The sequence below is a fragment of the Enoplosus armatus genome, chromosome 16, assembly GCF_043641665.1.
Source record: "Enoplosus armatus isolate fEnoArm2 chromosome 16, fEnoArm2.hap1, whole genome shotgun sequence".
Lineage (NCBI taxonomy): Eukaryota > Metazoa > Chordata > Actinopteri > Centrarchiformes > Enoplosidae > Enoplosus > Enoplosus armatus.
Genome location: NC_092195.1, coordinates 21,484,812 through 21,498,773, shown reverse-complemented (window position 1 = coordinate 21,498,773; position 13,962 = coordinate 21,484,812). Strand labels below are relative to the sequence as shown.

The window sequence follows — 13,962 nt, the reverse complement described above, 5'->3', positions numbered from 1 at the left end:
TTGTGCCTCAGATGCACCGAACAGCAGAGTGATAATATATTGAGAACTAATGAATTGGGAGCAACAGCAGACATAAATTTACACTGTTCAACACCAGGGGGCAAGAACACTGATAAACATGATGGCACTTCACTAATGTGTGTGCACAAGTCAACAGCTTGGGCAATTAAAAAGATTACCATCTTTAAGTGTGCTCGCAAGCTATTTACAGAGATGGTGTGTGTGTGTGTGTGTGTGTGTGTGTGTGTGTGTTATAATGTGCATAAAGATCTTTATACTTCCACACATGATTGTTTTGTTTATTTTGTTACTTTGAGAGTCACAGAGTAGTTACAGCATGCAGTACTAGTACGCAGTATCTACTACATACATACTACATATGCTTTTGTTAATATAAATATTTAACTACTAACAGGAAATGATGTAATGTGTTTGCTGCCAGATGTCAATCAAACATAGAGAGAAAATATCTTCCTGAAGTCTTCTGGATGGTGACGGGAGGTCTGTCTGTCTGTCTGTCTGTCTGTCTGTGTGTGTGTCTGTCTATCTGTCTGGCTGTGTGACTCTGTCTGTCTGTCTGGCTGGCTGTGTGACTCTGTCTGTCTGTCTGTATGTGTGACTGTCTGTCTGTGTGACTGTCTGTCTGTCTGTCTGTCTATCTGTCTGGCTGTGTGACTCTGTCTGTCTGTCTGTATGTGTGACTGTCTGTCTGTGTGACTGTCTGTCTGTCTGTCTGTCTGGCTGTGTGACTCTGTCTGGCTGTGTGACTGTCTGTCTGTGTGTCTGTCTGTCTGTCTGGCTGTGTGACTCTGTCTGTCTGTCTGTATGTGTGACTGTCTGTCTGTGTGTCTGTCTGTCTGTCTGGCTGTGTGACTCTGTCTGTCTGTCTGTATGTGTGACTGTCTGTCTGTGTGACTGTCTGTCTGTCTGTCTGTCTGGCTGTGTGACTCTGTCTGTCTGTGTGACTGTCTGTCTGTGTGTCTGTCTGTCTGTCTGGCTGTGTGACTCTGTCTGTCTGTCTGTCTGGCTGTGCGACTCTGTCTGTCTGTCTGTCTGTGTGACTGTGTCTGTCTGTCTGGCTCTGTGTGTGTCTGTCTGTCTGTGTGTGTCTGTGTGTGTCTGTGTCTGTGTGTGTGACTGTGTGTGTGTGTGTGTGACTGTGTGTGTGTGTGTGTGTGACTGTGTGTGTGTGTGTGTGTGTGTGTGTGAGACTGTGTGTGTGTGACTGTGTGTGTGTGTGTGTGTGTGTGTGTGTGAGACTGTGTGTGTGTGACTGTGTGACTGTGTGTGTGTGTGTGTGTGTCTGTGTGTGTGACACTGTGTGTGTGTGTGTGTGTGTGTGTGTGTGACTGTGTGTGTGTGTGTGTGTGTGTGTGTGTGACTGTGTGTGTGTGTGTGTGTGTGTCTGTGTGTGTGTGTGTGTGTGTGTGTGTGTGTGTGTGTCTGTGTGTGTGTCTGTGTGTGTGTGACTGTGTGTGTGTGTGTGTGTGTGTGTGTGTGTGCACCACCTTCACCATGGCCTGTTAGTCAGTCTATCTACTGTGAATAATGGTCTCCAGTGCTGAACTTGATAACAGCAGCCGGATGTTTACAGGAGTGAAGTTATGGCGCCTCAGTTCAGCCTGGACCAGGAGGTTGTGGTCCTGACGGAGGCGACAGATCTCCGACTGCTCGTCAGCTGCAGCGTGACGTGTGAATCATCAGGCCGTTGCTGTGAGTATAAACGTGCTCTCGCTCAACTTAATCCTTAAACAAACACCTAAGAGAAGGAAGCTGGGACGCTGCTGCGTGAGGACATTAAACAGCTGACTGATCATCGACAGTGGACCGGATCAAACATGGAGGACAGATGGTGGAGGTGAATACTGATGAGCTGCAGATGTACAGTATCTGCAGGCAGCGACACGGCAGCACATCATCAGCCCGCCTTCGGAGGAGACGCGTCATCGTGTTTTAACGACAAATAAGTAAATGTTTTATTAACATTTATTATTATTAGCAGATTCACATTCAAACTGCTCAAACTATCTGCTGCTGTTGGCTAAGCTGCCGTGTTTAAGGACACTAAAGCGATTCGAGCTGCAAGCGCTTCAGTCCCAAACAACGGACTATTAGAAGTGGACAGGACGTCACTCATCCCAAAGACTTCAGCTGCATTCATCACGTGGGAGGACGGCAGAGAAAGACTCCAAAGAAATGTCCTGAAATCGGATCAAACCCAAAGAGAATCCTTAGCTTGTTTCAGATATCTCAGTGACCATCTGGATGACCTCTGACCTCCTCTCTGGATGACCTGCGTCCACCTGATTTGAGTTCATAAAGAAAACATCTATAAAGGTGGATGTCGTAGCGGCTCCAGGGATGAAGAGACTTCTTGCAGAGTTATTGTGTTGGATTGCATCACACTCTCAGGTATTCATTCCTGTTGTTTGTCCATCACCTTCATGTGTTCTTATACACAAGGGCTTTTCACACCATATTCATGTGTCCAAGTTGCGTTCACTGAAACTGAAAACGAAAAAGTGTCCCGCAGTAATATATTTGCACACTTCTTCGTCTGGAGGCAGAAAGATTTGATGACCATTTCTGAGTCCTCTGCATTCACAGGAAACACGGCGTCCTCGCTCCGTCTGCTATGCAAATAAAGAAGTGGTGCGGTTTCATCCACATTTCCAACCTGAGCAGGCCTCTGTCAGACTCACAGGAAGTGCAGAAGCATGAAGTCCGTGTTTCAAATTCCAGTCAGGAAGGCAGAGTCACCCATCCTCCCTCAGAGGCTAAAAAACTCATATTTTTCAAGCAGCAGCTCCTGTCACCCCCCCTTCCCCCCCACAACTGAATCCTATCCACTCTCCTCTCCAAAAAAAAAAGGAGAAGAAGGAACATGCCCTCTATCTGTGTCCTCCGCTCTGCTTTTATCTGCTCTCGCAGCACTTCTCCCTCTGCGTGATCTCTCTGGTCGCAGGAATATTTGCTGTTGCTTGGTCCTGAACTCACAGTTTGACTGTGTGACCTGAGCAGTCGGGGGACTGTTGCTGCCTCCAGCAGCAGAGCTCCTGCTGAGGAGGCGGCTGCTGTTGTCACTGCAGCGTTTTCTCTCCGAATTCATCAAATCATCGGCCAGATGGAGAGAGAGAGACGGGAAATGTCAACAGGTGCAAACGCTCTGGTGTTCAATTTGTAAAAGTTTGTGTCGACTCTGCAGGCGGATGTAAGAAATAAATGGAGCTTTTATCAGCATCTTAAAACTCTTCTTCTGTAGAAAACAAACAGCCTGCTGGGCTTTTCAGAACAAGCACCGCCTGGTTTACAGCTTCTGATGTAATATTTATTTGCTGTAGATCAGCAGGCGCCCCAGGGAACTTCTGTTTTCAGGGCCAGGGGGGTTTGATTAGTGCGTTATCCGTCTCTGGGCTTAACTCAGGTTCCCCAGTATCACGAGGCTGGCTCGCTTTTAACCGGGCTACATCGCCATGGTAACCGGGGTAGGTCACCATGGCATGCCTAAAGGTTAACTTCAGAGGATCAGAGCAAAACCTGACCAATCAGATCCCTGGAAAAATGTCATCATTCCTACAGGATCCTGACAGGGACAAAAGTACTAAAGTCAAGGAACGCAGAGAAACAGATACTTCAGTAAGTCAGTAAAATCCTTTTGTGTTTCCATGTGTCACTCTGGGCTTAGAATAGAGTTTCTAACACATAATAATAATAATAATAATAATAATAATTAATTCACAGCAGCTCAGAATGGTGATGAGAATTGGAAATAAAAACTAAACCTTTTGTTGTCATTTATAAGAAGAACACAATGAAAAGAAAAGCAACATTTGGGTCAGATAGACCTCATCAGGCGTTAATGTCTTTTCTCCTCCTCTCACAACTTTGAACTTTACAACAGTAGTCTGTTCATCATCATCATCATCATCATCATCATCATCATCATCATCATCCCAGCACTTATTTATAGCCTTACTATACGGAATATGTGGAATATTAATAATATGAATATTTGGAAATTCTTTCTTGTGTTTCTAGAGCTTCTTATTCGATTCAAGTTATGTGATTATATTATTATAAATAAGATGTTTGCTGTCACTTTGACTGCCCTGTGGGTATATCCCCTTCTAATCTAACGAGGCCACTGCATGGCAGCCTGATACGTCTTGTCCCTGAGTGGCACACAGCTCCATTGTTCTGCCGAGTAAACACTGACACCTTCCAGACTCAACACTGTGTCCAGAGAACATAAAATACATCAGTTGGGTTATTTTCTCCAGGCTGAAGACTGACGGGTAAAAGCAGTTAAAAGGTAATAAAATATAATATATATAATATAGTGTGCAGAGGTGAATTTACCAGATGAACCCGGTAGAGGATGCTGATCCCAAGAGTCATGAAGGGTTTGGAGAAATCGATCACCTTCTCTCTCTCCGAGGTGATGGTGAAGCCGGCGACTGCCAGGTCTGCTTTCTACAGAGAGACAAAGAGACAGCGACAGAGACAGAGAGACAGAGAGACAAAGAGACAGAGAGACAAAGAGAGGAGTTGATTTTAACAGCGGAACGTTTTCATGTCTCAGCCACTAAGAACCTGAGAGAAGGAGAGAGAAAATGGTTGCTTACTGAAAAACAGTTATTTTTATATTATTAAATATTTACATTATAATATTTCAAACTCTCAGGGAACAATAATTACTACCATTATTCTATTTATTTTCTCTAACTGGAATTCACTCAATAACCATTAGTAATGTCAGTAGGAGTGAATGGTCCGTAGTGCCTGAAGGGACGGTGATGTGTGGATGTGAGCGGGGCGATGGTGAACACAGCTGGACGGCAGATGTTCATAAAGACAGTTTTACGTCACATCGTCCTCCTTTTGAGTCAATTCAAATATAAAAGCAACGCCTACGCAAGTTAGCCTCCGAGCTAGCCAGCTAACAAGATGAGCCGGAAACGAGGGAGACAAATCAACACGGAAGACGAGACAAAAGGAGGAAGGAGACTCAGGAATGCTGGAGGAGGTCAAGTGGGGTTAGACGTACAGGTGGAGAAAACATCAGCAGAGACACAGAAACTGGAGGTCTCCAATATTCAGGTTAAGCTGACCAAGAATACATGAACAGAGTGAATAAAAATGTAACTGAAGCTGAGCCGCAGAGCGAGACTTGCATTGGTTATTCTGGTCCTGACTGTCTAATGGCTGGTCTAATTTATTCTGTAATGAGCTGAACAACCTCCAGTGAATTGCATTCATGTTTAACTATTTTGCATTACGAGAAAACATTTTGGGAGAAACATAATGCCTCCAGGAATAATGTTGTTTTCTGTAATGATACTCTGGTTCAGCCCTCAAATCCCAACACTTCCTCCCAGCTCAGCGTCGATGGTTTGAATCTGTGTTGTTTCAAACATCGTCAGTGAACACTACTGATGCCGTGTTGTGATAATTAAATCAGGAGTGTGTCATTTAAGTATCAGCCTGAATATAATCAACTGCGTGTGTTTTTTATTCCAGTATGTGTGAGTGCTTAAAGAAACTGAGCTGTCTGAGCAGTGTACTCCACCTGTCTCCACCTATATAATCAGTATGTTGGTTATATACACAGCTACGCTATTGTAGCTAGCTCAGTTAGCTGCAAGCATAGTTGGGTGCTAACACAATGCTAACATCTAACAGCGCTAGTGACAAATAGGTGAGTTTAAAGAGGCATTTAAATGGACTGTGTCCTTGTGTCTTCCTGTGTCATCGTCCTGCTGATGTCTCTCTCCGGCAGTTTCTGGACTTGTTGTCTCAGCCTGAGATCATGAAGATGTGATTTACATGTTTCACTTCATTATTCAAGACGTATGTTGATTTAAGAGTTGTTATTTCTGTAACAAACATCTCATTCGGGCATTTTTCATCACATTTTGGCGTCTGAGGAAGATAACGGCGTCATTATTAATCCCACCTACAAATCTCTGATTGGTTAGTTGTTTTTCCAACTGAGGAAACAGCCGTTGAGGAGCAGGACCACCAGATGAGTGTGAAGCACTGAATGAATCAGAGATAAAGTATGAGCGCTGATGCTCTGTGTTACTGAGTGATATTCTCTTTGACTGGTCTCCTGAAGCGTTTTCCTGCTCTGGACCATAAGAAAATGAACAATCACCACTGTTTTTAACCACGTTTTGTTTGAAGGTTAATAGTCTCTCTGCAGCAGCATTAAGTGCAGATGATGATTACCGTCTGCTCTGACTGATATTTTGGCACGTTGAGCTTCATCTCCAATTAAACAGCCGCCTCTTATTACAGAGTTGAGCTCGGGATTTTTCAGCCACAGCAGCTGCAATTAAAGGCAGCACCTTTGTTCCACATGTTTGAACCTTCTTTGCAGAGATTCTGAGGCTTTTAATGAAATATTGATTTTTATTGTACAGAAGTCATTGTTGTTACTGAATGCATCACAAGTTAACAGTGAATTGTTATTGTGCAGCTCCCAGCGGACAGCGCGGCACTAAAACTGCCAGATAAGAGCTTTTGTTCCTGTTGGGGCTCAGTGGGTAAATCATGGAGCTCATACTGGCCCCATTTCAAGCTACGACACACTTAAATTTGGGCTGTGCACTCCTGGGACTGACGGGTACTTTTTATAATTGTTTTCCTCAAATGAATAGGACTTGGACAGAAAGCAGGTGAGAAGAAGATTCACACATCCACCATTTCTATACAGGTGTACGAGGACCTTGATATCCTGTATAAAAGGAGAGTTTTTTTAAGAAAGAGAATTCATTTCTTCGCCAACTAAGTATAAAAACAAAAATGTAAAAATCAATAAAACCTTGAATGACAGAAACAAAAAGGTACCCTTCAGAAGCTCTCTCATTATAATCCGCTCCTCACAACACTGGGACTCACTTTGTTGTGTATTTTAGTGAAAGCTTTAATGCAAATCATAATGTTATCTTCCTCCTGCTGGTGCTGGAGTCGCTCCGCTGCCGAATACATTCACATCACATCTTCTTCAAACTTCAACTGAGAAAACAGCATCAAAGTTCACTTTTTAACGTGTTTTTCCACTTTCACATTTGAGTGTGGGTTTAACCTTGCTGGGTAAACACGGCGGAGGGAAATCCAAGTTGAAAGATAATCTCATTAAGTTTAAGTCAACAGAGAGACGCAGAGTGAATCCATAGTGGAGCGTTTATCTGGACCCCAGACACCTCTCTGCTCCTTAATTAACACTTAATTGATTAACGAGCAGACACTTGTTAAACGAATTTCATCCACTTTCATCAGACTCCCGGGCCTCATGGAGAGTGTGTGTGTGTGTGTGTGTGTGTGTGTGTGTGCGTGTGTGTGCGTGTGTGTGTGTGTGTGTGTGTGAGTGTGAAAGTGTTGTTTTAAGAGATTCCAGCTCTGAAATATCCGATGACAAAAACAGTAAGGGGCGAGAGAGGGTTACAGATGAATGGAGAGAGAGAGAGAGAGAGAGACAGAGAGAGAGAGAGAGAGAGAGAGAGACAGAGAGAGAGAGAGAGAGAGAGAGACAGAGAGAGAGACAGAGAGACAGAGAGAGACAGAGAGACAGAGAGAGAGACAGAGAGATAGAGAGAGAGGGTTGATTGAGGTAAAGGAGCAATGAAGAGATGAAGATCGTTTGTAATTTTTAACATATTTGCATGAAACACAAAGAGTCTTTGGCTACAGATAAAAGTGTGTGAATACCTGCTGGCCTGTGTGTGTGTGTGTGTGTGTGTGTGTGTGTGTGTGTGTGTGTGTGTTCATGCTGAGGAATCCCGCAGTGTAATTGAAACAGCTCTGTATAATTAGTAAGAAAAAAGACAGTTGATTAGCCTCTTAATGGCCTGCTTGTGTTCCCAATTTCCTCTTTCTGACACACTCACACACACACACACACACACACACACACACTCATCAGCCACCATCACCATTATCATCACCATTATGTGCAGCTAACACATAATGTGTGTGTTTTATTAGCAGCATTAGACAGGAGCCACCACTGTGACAAACTGCAGTGCAGTTTTTGCATTACATGGAACAGCTTTACACACCACACACACGCTTGTGCTTATGTACTTGTGAGGACCTGCACTGACATAAAACAACATGCAACTACTTGAGTTTCAAGTGGACCATAAGAACCAAGTATTATTAAGTAGTATTCAGTAGAATTAGTATGAGGCATTTAATGGTCTTAGTTAGAAGTACAAGTACATGCTTAGTGACAAATATAATTTACCCTAACCCTAACCCCAAAAAGGCAACGCATGAATTGAATCTCACTCATTCATCAAGTTCAAGTGCGACCGCGCCGTCTCACACTGAAGTAGAATATCGAACACACACACACTCTCCGATGATTGCATTTTGCTCTAACGCTGGTTCTGCGTTAGTTGTTATGGCAACAGGCAGCTGTGGGCGGGCGCGAGTTGTGCGAGACGTGGCCTCCGAGCCGCTGACTGCGATGGCACCCTTAACTGCAGCACAAGAGTCAGCCAATTATACAAGTGGTGGAGCGTTAGAAAGCTGCTCGGCCCTGAGCAGCAGAGACACACAGAGATGCTGAGGAGGTATTAAGTGGCTCAGCTGAAGCCCAATTTCCCCCGTTAGTTGTTTTCCCAGGGAAAGTGGCTCATTTTAAGTCAAGTTGAGTCTAATTAAAGCTGTGCAGAGAATTGCCTGCGACAAAGCTGCGAGAGAAAGTAAAGACGATAAGGAGAAGTGTCAGCAACTGTGTGTGTTTGAGTGTGCATGCGCCCTTGGAGTCTGTTTTTGTGAGGACCAGTTTGAGTTCTACACCTGGAAAGTGAGGACATTTTGTCCGGTCCTCACTTCTTCAATGGGCCGTTTAAGACGAAGAAGAAGAGGGTTTCAGACTTGTGTTCGCGCTCTGGTATATTTGGGACATTTTGAGTTTTATATCTGGAAAGAGAGCACATGTTTTAAACGGTGGGGGACATGTTTGCAGAGATAAGACATCCTTGAGTTTTCACAGATGAAAAAAATAATTAAGGAACTTGGAAAGATTATCCTTAAGTCATCAACACAGGAGAGAAAACAATCTACATCAGACTTAGATTTGGATCACCTGAACTGTTCTCACTGGCCTCTCAGGGCCCCTTTATGATCCTGTGCATGTGTGTCATGGTTCTGGATGACAGCTCAACTTGACGTAAATGTTAATGACTTTTCTGACGAACTGTGTGAACTTGCTGGTCGGTGTGTTGGCGTGTTGTTGCCACTCACCCTGTTGATCAGCTCTCCCACCATGCCGGTCCAGCTGCCGTTGGGCTCCGGGGCTCCGTACAGCCCGTCGTCCACCAGCTTGATCTTGAAGGAGAACTTCAAGATGTCTGCCAGCTCCCGCAGCATGTCCACACAGAAACCCTCGTACTGGTCGTTACCCTGGAAGTCCTGGTAGTTGGACTTACGCATCACATATGGGTTTTCCTGTCGGACGGGAGGCGACAACATACAGCAGCTGATTCAAAGGAACAAGTGATATTTCGTGCTACATTATGCACATGACCGATTTTTTCTACCAGTATTGTGGTGACGATTAGCGTCTTGTTAGCCAGCGTCTCTGACGCGTTGAGGTCCAGGGAAGTGGAGTTCATGGCCAACGTGTTGTTGGAGTACCAGGTGCCAATCTGTCCGTCCAGGAAGAAGAGGAGGACAAATAGGAGTTAGAGGAGGAAGAGGTTACAGGTAGATGAAGGCAAGTAGAGAAAAGGGTGGGAGATTTAAGAGAGGTGTCATGGTCCATATTTCAAGACCAAATTTGTCATAACAGATTGAAAAGGCCTGTCTGGTTTGACAACCGTAGTCCAGAAATGTGGCCTTCTGTTACCAAAACACAACCTGACTGTCCTCAGCAGCCCATAATCCATGATGGTGCATCCAGGCACCATTTTATCTGTTTTTTCTTATCAAGCTATAAGCTCAGGAAATATTGCAAAACCATGTTGTATTTCCCAGGTGTTTGTGTTCAGGTGGTCAGGGGTCACAGGCAAAGAGTGGACCAATGAAAACACCCCTGACAGCATTAGTCGTTTGTTCAAGTGCCTGAAATGACCTTCTTCCACAAAAGGAGGAAGTACTGTGACGCTGATGTAGTGCCGCAAAACCTCTTACGGCCAGCTTTTCAAAACGTGAAAATTTAGAGCAAGGTTTATTTTATTACATGAAGTGCAAATTGAATCTGTGCAAATCTCTTAAATCGAGTGTAACTTTGATTAACTTGAAAACGTGCGCTGTGGACCAACAGCAAAATGTCTAGACAGTGCTGACCTGTGAGGGAACAGAGAGCTGGGGAGTCCAAAACAGAAGACAGAAGTTATTTCAGATAATTAGTTGTGTTTCACTATCCGATTTTAAAGAACCTGCGATACTGAATACAAGTTATAGTCCAGCAGTGGAAAAGGACTAACGTCAACCTTTGAGGGAAACCTCCTGATGACATTTGTGAGTATCGGAGTTGACAAGGAACATCAGAAGACACAATTACTTCTGGGCTTTGCGAGACTTGAGGCAGGATAAACGTTGCTGCATGGAGTTGGACGACGAAGATAACCAGAAGGAGATAAATAAATAAAAATCCAAACTGAAAGATAAGAAAGGCAGAAAGTAAGAAAGCAAGGACAAAAGGCAACAGACAAACAGATAAAAATCATAAAAGTGTGTTATTAGAGGCAGAGAGACGAACAACGGAGGAAGCTGAATAAACCTCGCTGCAGAATCGATGCTAAAATCAATGAGGGAGGATCTGGCTCCTCCCGGCTCATTCAGCAGGTTAAATAAGGTCATAAATACGTACTGTAGCACGTAATCTGCTCCATCTGCTCACCTGACCCCATCACATCCCCTGATCTCATGACCTCACCTGGCCTCTTGCTTGTGTATTTATTAGCCGTTAGGATACTGTGCTGTCTCCCAGGGGACAGGCTGATAGAAAGCAGGGGCCACTCCCCCCATCGTGATGTGAGAACTCATCTATGTTCGGCAGATTTCAGGCTTCTTACCATCCTCTCCTCCCTTAAATCATGTCCACCCTTTCCCATCTGTCGTATTACCATTTTTACTTCCTTGTTTACCCCCCAAAAATCCAAGTTTTCTCCAACGTGACTCCAATGCAAAAGACCATTTTCTTTTCACTCAGTTAAAGGAAATAGCTTATTCGCTTTCTTATTACGTTAGATGTTTAGATTGGCACAACTTTCATGTCTTTACAGCAAATATGAAGCTAAAGCTTGGAATAGAGACTGGAAGGAAAACAGCTAGCCGTGCTCTGTCCAAAGGTGAAGAGAAATCTGCCTTCCAACCTAAAGCACACTAATTATTCTTTAATCCATACAAAAACTCAAGTGTAAAAATAACACGTTTTGGCTTTACGTGGGGTTATGTGCAGGACTATTTCTTGGGCTGGTGCAGAAGTCTTACCTCTCCAGGATGTACAGATTCAACAGACACAACATGTTAATGAGTGGGCTTTAGAGGTAGGTAGACTTGCTTACCTTTGGACCCCCATTTCCAGTCTTTGTGCTAAAATAAGATAACTGGCTGCTGGCTGTAGCTTTATATTAAACAGACTATGATATCAATCTTAACATCCAACTCTCCACCAGAAAGCAATAAACATATTTTCCAAAATGTCAAACTATTGCTTTGAGAATAGACTCCTGGTAGAAATGATTAATAGTGACAAATCAGGTTTGATCCTGTTTCATTATTAGTTTATTATTATTTACTCTACTACTATAGAGTGCTAATGTTTTCATACAGGCACTGTTGTTTTAATCTCGGATCTATTTAATCGTACTCTAATGTTGTACACTGATCCTGAAAGCTTCATCTGAAAAGGTTCAAACAAGATGTAAATGAACTTCTGACGGTGACGCTCGAGAAAACCTCCAGCTAGGGGACAGACAAACAGGACAGAAAACAAGAATAAAGAGATTCTGTTAAATGACTGTGTTAAAGTCATCATACAAATCAAGTGGGAATCACTGCCACTGCATTACTTTTTGCAGAGCACTTAACCCTGGCCTGTGAGCCCCTTTGACCTGGTGGTGACCTCCGTTGATCTCTGACCTTTTAATGTTTATCTGAGGTCATAAAGAAACACTCGACCCACATGGACAAAGTCTGTTGGTATTGATTATATTGACGGACGAATGAGAGAACTGCTTGCCGACTGGCAGTGGCTATAAACCTGAGCATTAAGGAAAGAACAGTATCGACTCTCCCCAGGTTCCCTGCGTGACTTCAGTGGTTCCCAAGAAGAACATTTTCACCATCATTATTTATGGTGGTGTGCTCTTCTGTCCGGTAAACAGTTCACAGGAAGTTGTTCCTGCCTCTTAGAAATAAACTGGCCACACATTTTGGGGGAATTCCTGAATTTCAAACAGTGACATGTTCAGATGCTGCAGCTGAATGCTAATTTAACCTCTGGCCTGTCGGCCTCCCATTTGACCCCATTTGACCTCTGACCTCTTTATGGCCCCCGGGGTGTTTCTCCAGGATCTTCAGGGTGTAGTTGGTCCTCTGGCCTTTGCTGTTGAACTCAATGTGACCCGTCAGACCATCGTACTCCACCTGATGAGACAAACAGAGAGAGAGAGATGTTGTTAGCTGCCCCAGCCAGCAATAGCTACAACAGCTAATCCAAGGAACTAATGTCTGTGTTTGTGTTGGACTCAGCAGACGAAAATATTTATGTAAAATTTAAGTTTATTTGGGGCTGCTAGCCCTGATATGTGTTGTTTTGTCTTAGTTGCGTATATCGAAATCTCAGAGGTGGCGAGGGCCTAGTTAGCATGGCCCAGAGAATAAAGGCCCAGTCACACCAGGAAGTGGAGCAGTGAAATTGATCTGTGTGTCCACACAAAATAAGTGGGTCTTGAAGATTGTTGATGTACGGACTACTCGCAGCTAGCAAGCTAACCACTAACAGGATGAGATGCTAGTGCTATTCAGTCACAACATGTCTCCGAGTTTCCACGGGCACCGCAAGAGCAGCTGACCGCCAGCTGGCCCATCCATCCAGCATCAGCCTGCTCCAGCACTACGACTCCAGTGCCAGCCCCCCTGCCAGACATCTCTGTCAGAGCCTCATGTGACAAAAGGGGGGAGGCCGTTTTGTGCGGGGAGAGCGTCGGCCTGTTCGAGTCCCGTCAGAGCTGAGTGAAGACAGTGAACTGGAGCGGGACGAATGACACAACACTGATGGCCCATTAAGTGTGAACAAAAAGGTACACTCTGATGCTAATGTTGTGTTTGGGCTCAATAAGTAGCAGACTATGAGACAGCTAAATGCCGCAGTAATAAGACAATAGTACTTTTTGCTGCTTTGCACATTAGATTGTTATGACTGGAAACGTCCTGAATCACAGAGAGATTATAGTTCCTAAAGCGGTAATCTCCTCGGACACATGTCGACTGTGGCCGGTCTTCATGTGAAAAGGAAATAATGGCCCAAGCACACCAGCACTTCAAATGGCCAATCTGGCAGAGAAATTCATTCATCTTCATCTTCAACTTTCAATGTTCAACTTTGGTAGATTTTGACATCAAAGTCAACGTGCACCTTTGACCAACAGTGAACCGTCTTTACAGTGCCGACCTCTGAGGGAACGGAGAGCCGAAGAGTCCTAAATACAGCAGGCTATCATAGCTTTTTAGCTGTCAACTCTTTTCTTTTGAATAAACTGTGTTAACTTGTTCTGCTAGTGACAACAGAGCGGTCGCAACTGAGTGCTAGCATGTTCCCAGATGACTAGCATGTTAGCAGCTAGGTCCACCAATAGTCACTGAACCAGAAGCTTTCAGCTGCTGCAGTTTAATGTGACGGAAAAAGAAAGAGACAATTATTGATTCAGAATGGAAACATGGAAGAGGAGAAAAAGATTAAAAGAGAGACTCGTATTAGGAGACGAAGCAGAGCAGACA

The 13,962-nt window shown here is 44.1% G+C and overlaps 1 protein-coding gene across 1 annotated transcript in view; it reads right to left on the bottom strand.

Annotated features, from left to right (window-relative positions):
• The window catches only part of LOC139298720 (glutamate receptor ionotropic, kainate 5-like), a 53,819-nt gene that overhangs the window by 14,104 nt on the left and 25,753 nt on the right, over positions 1 to 13,962 (bottom strand). Inside the window, exons 9-12 of the mRNA XM_070921450.1 lie at positions 12,505 to 12,609; positions 9,555 to 9,662; positions 9,259 to 9,462; positions 4,360 to 4,473 (exon numbers count right to left, since the gene is read on the bottom strand). Of these exons, the coding sequence (XP_070777551.1) occupies positions 4,360 to 4,473; positions 9,259 to 9,462; positions 9,555 to 9,662; positions 12,505 to 12,609 (531 nt within the window). The remainder of the gene's footprint in view (positions 1 to 4,359; positions 4,474 to 9,258; positions 9,463 to 9,554; positions 9,663 to 12,504; positions 12,610 to 13,962) is intronic.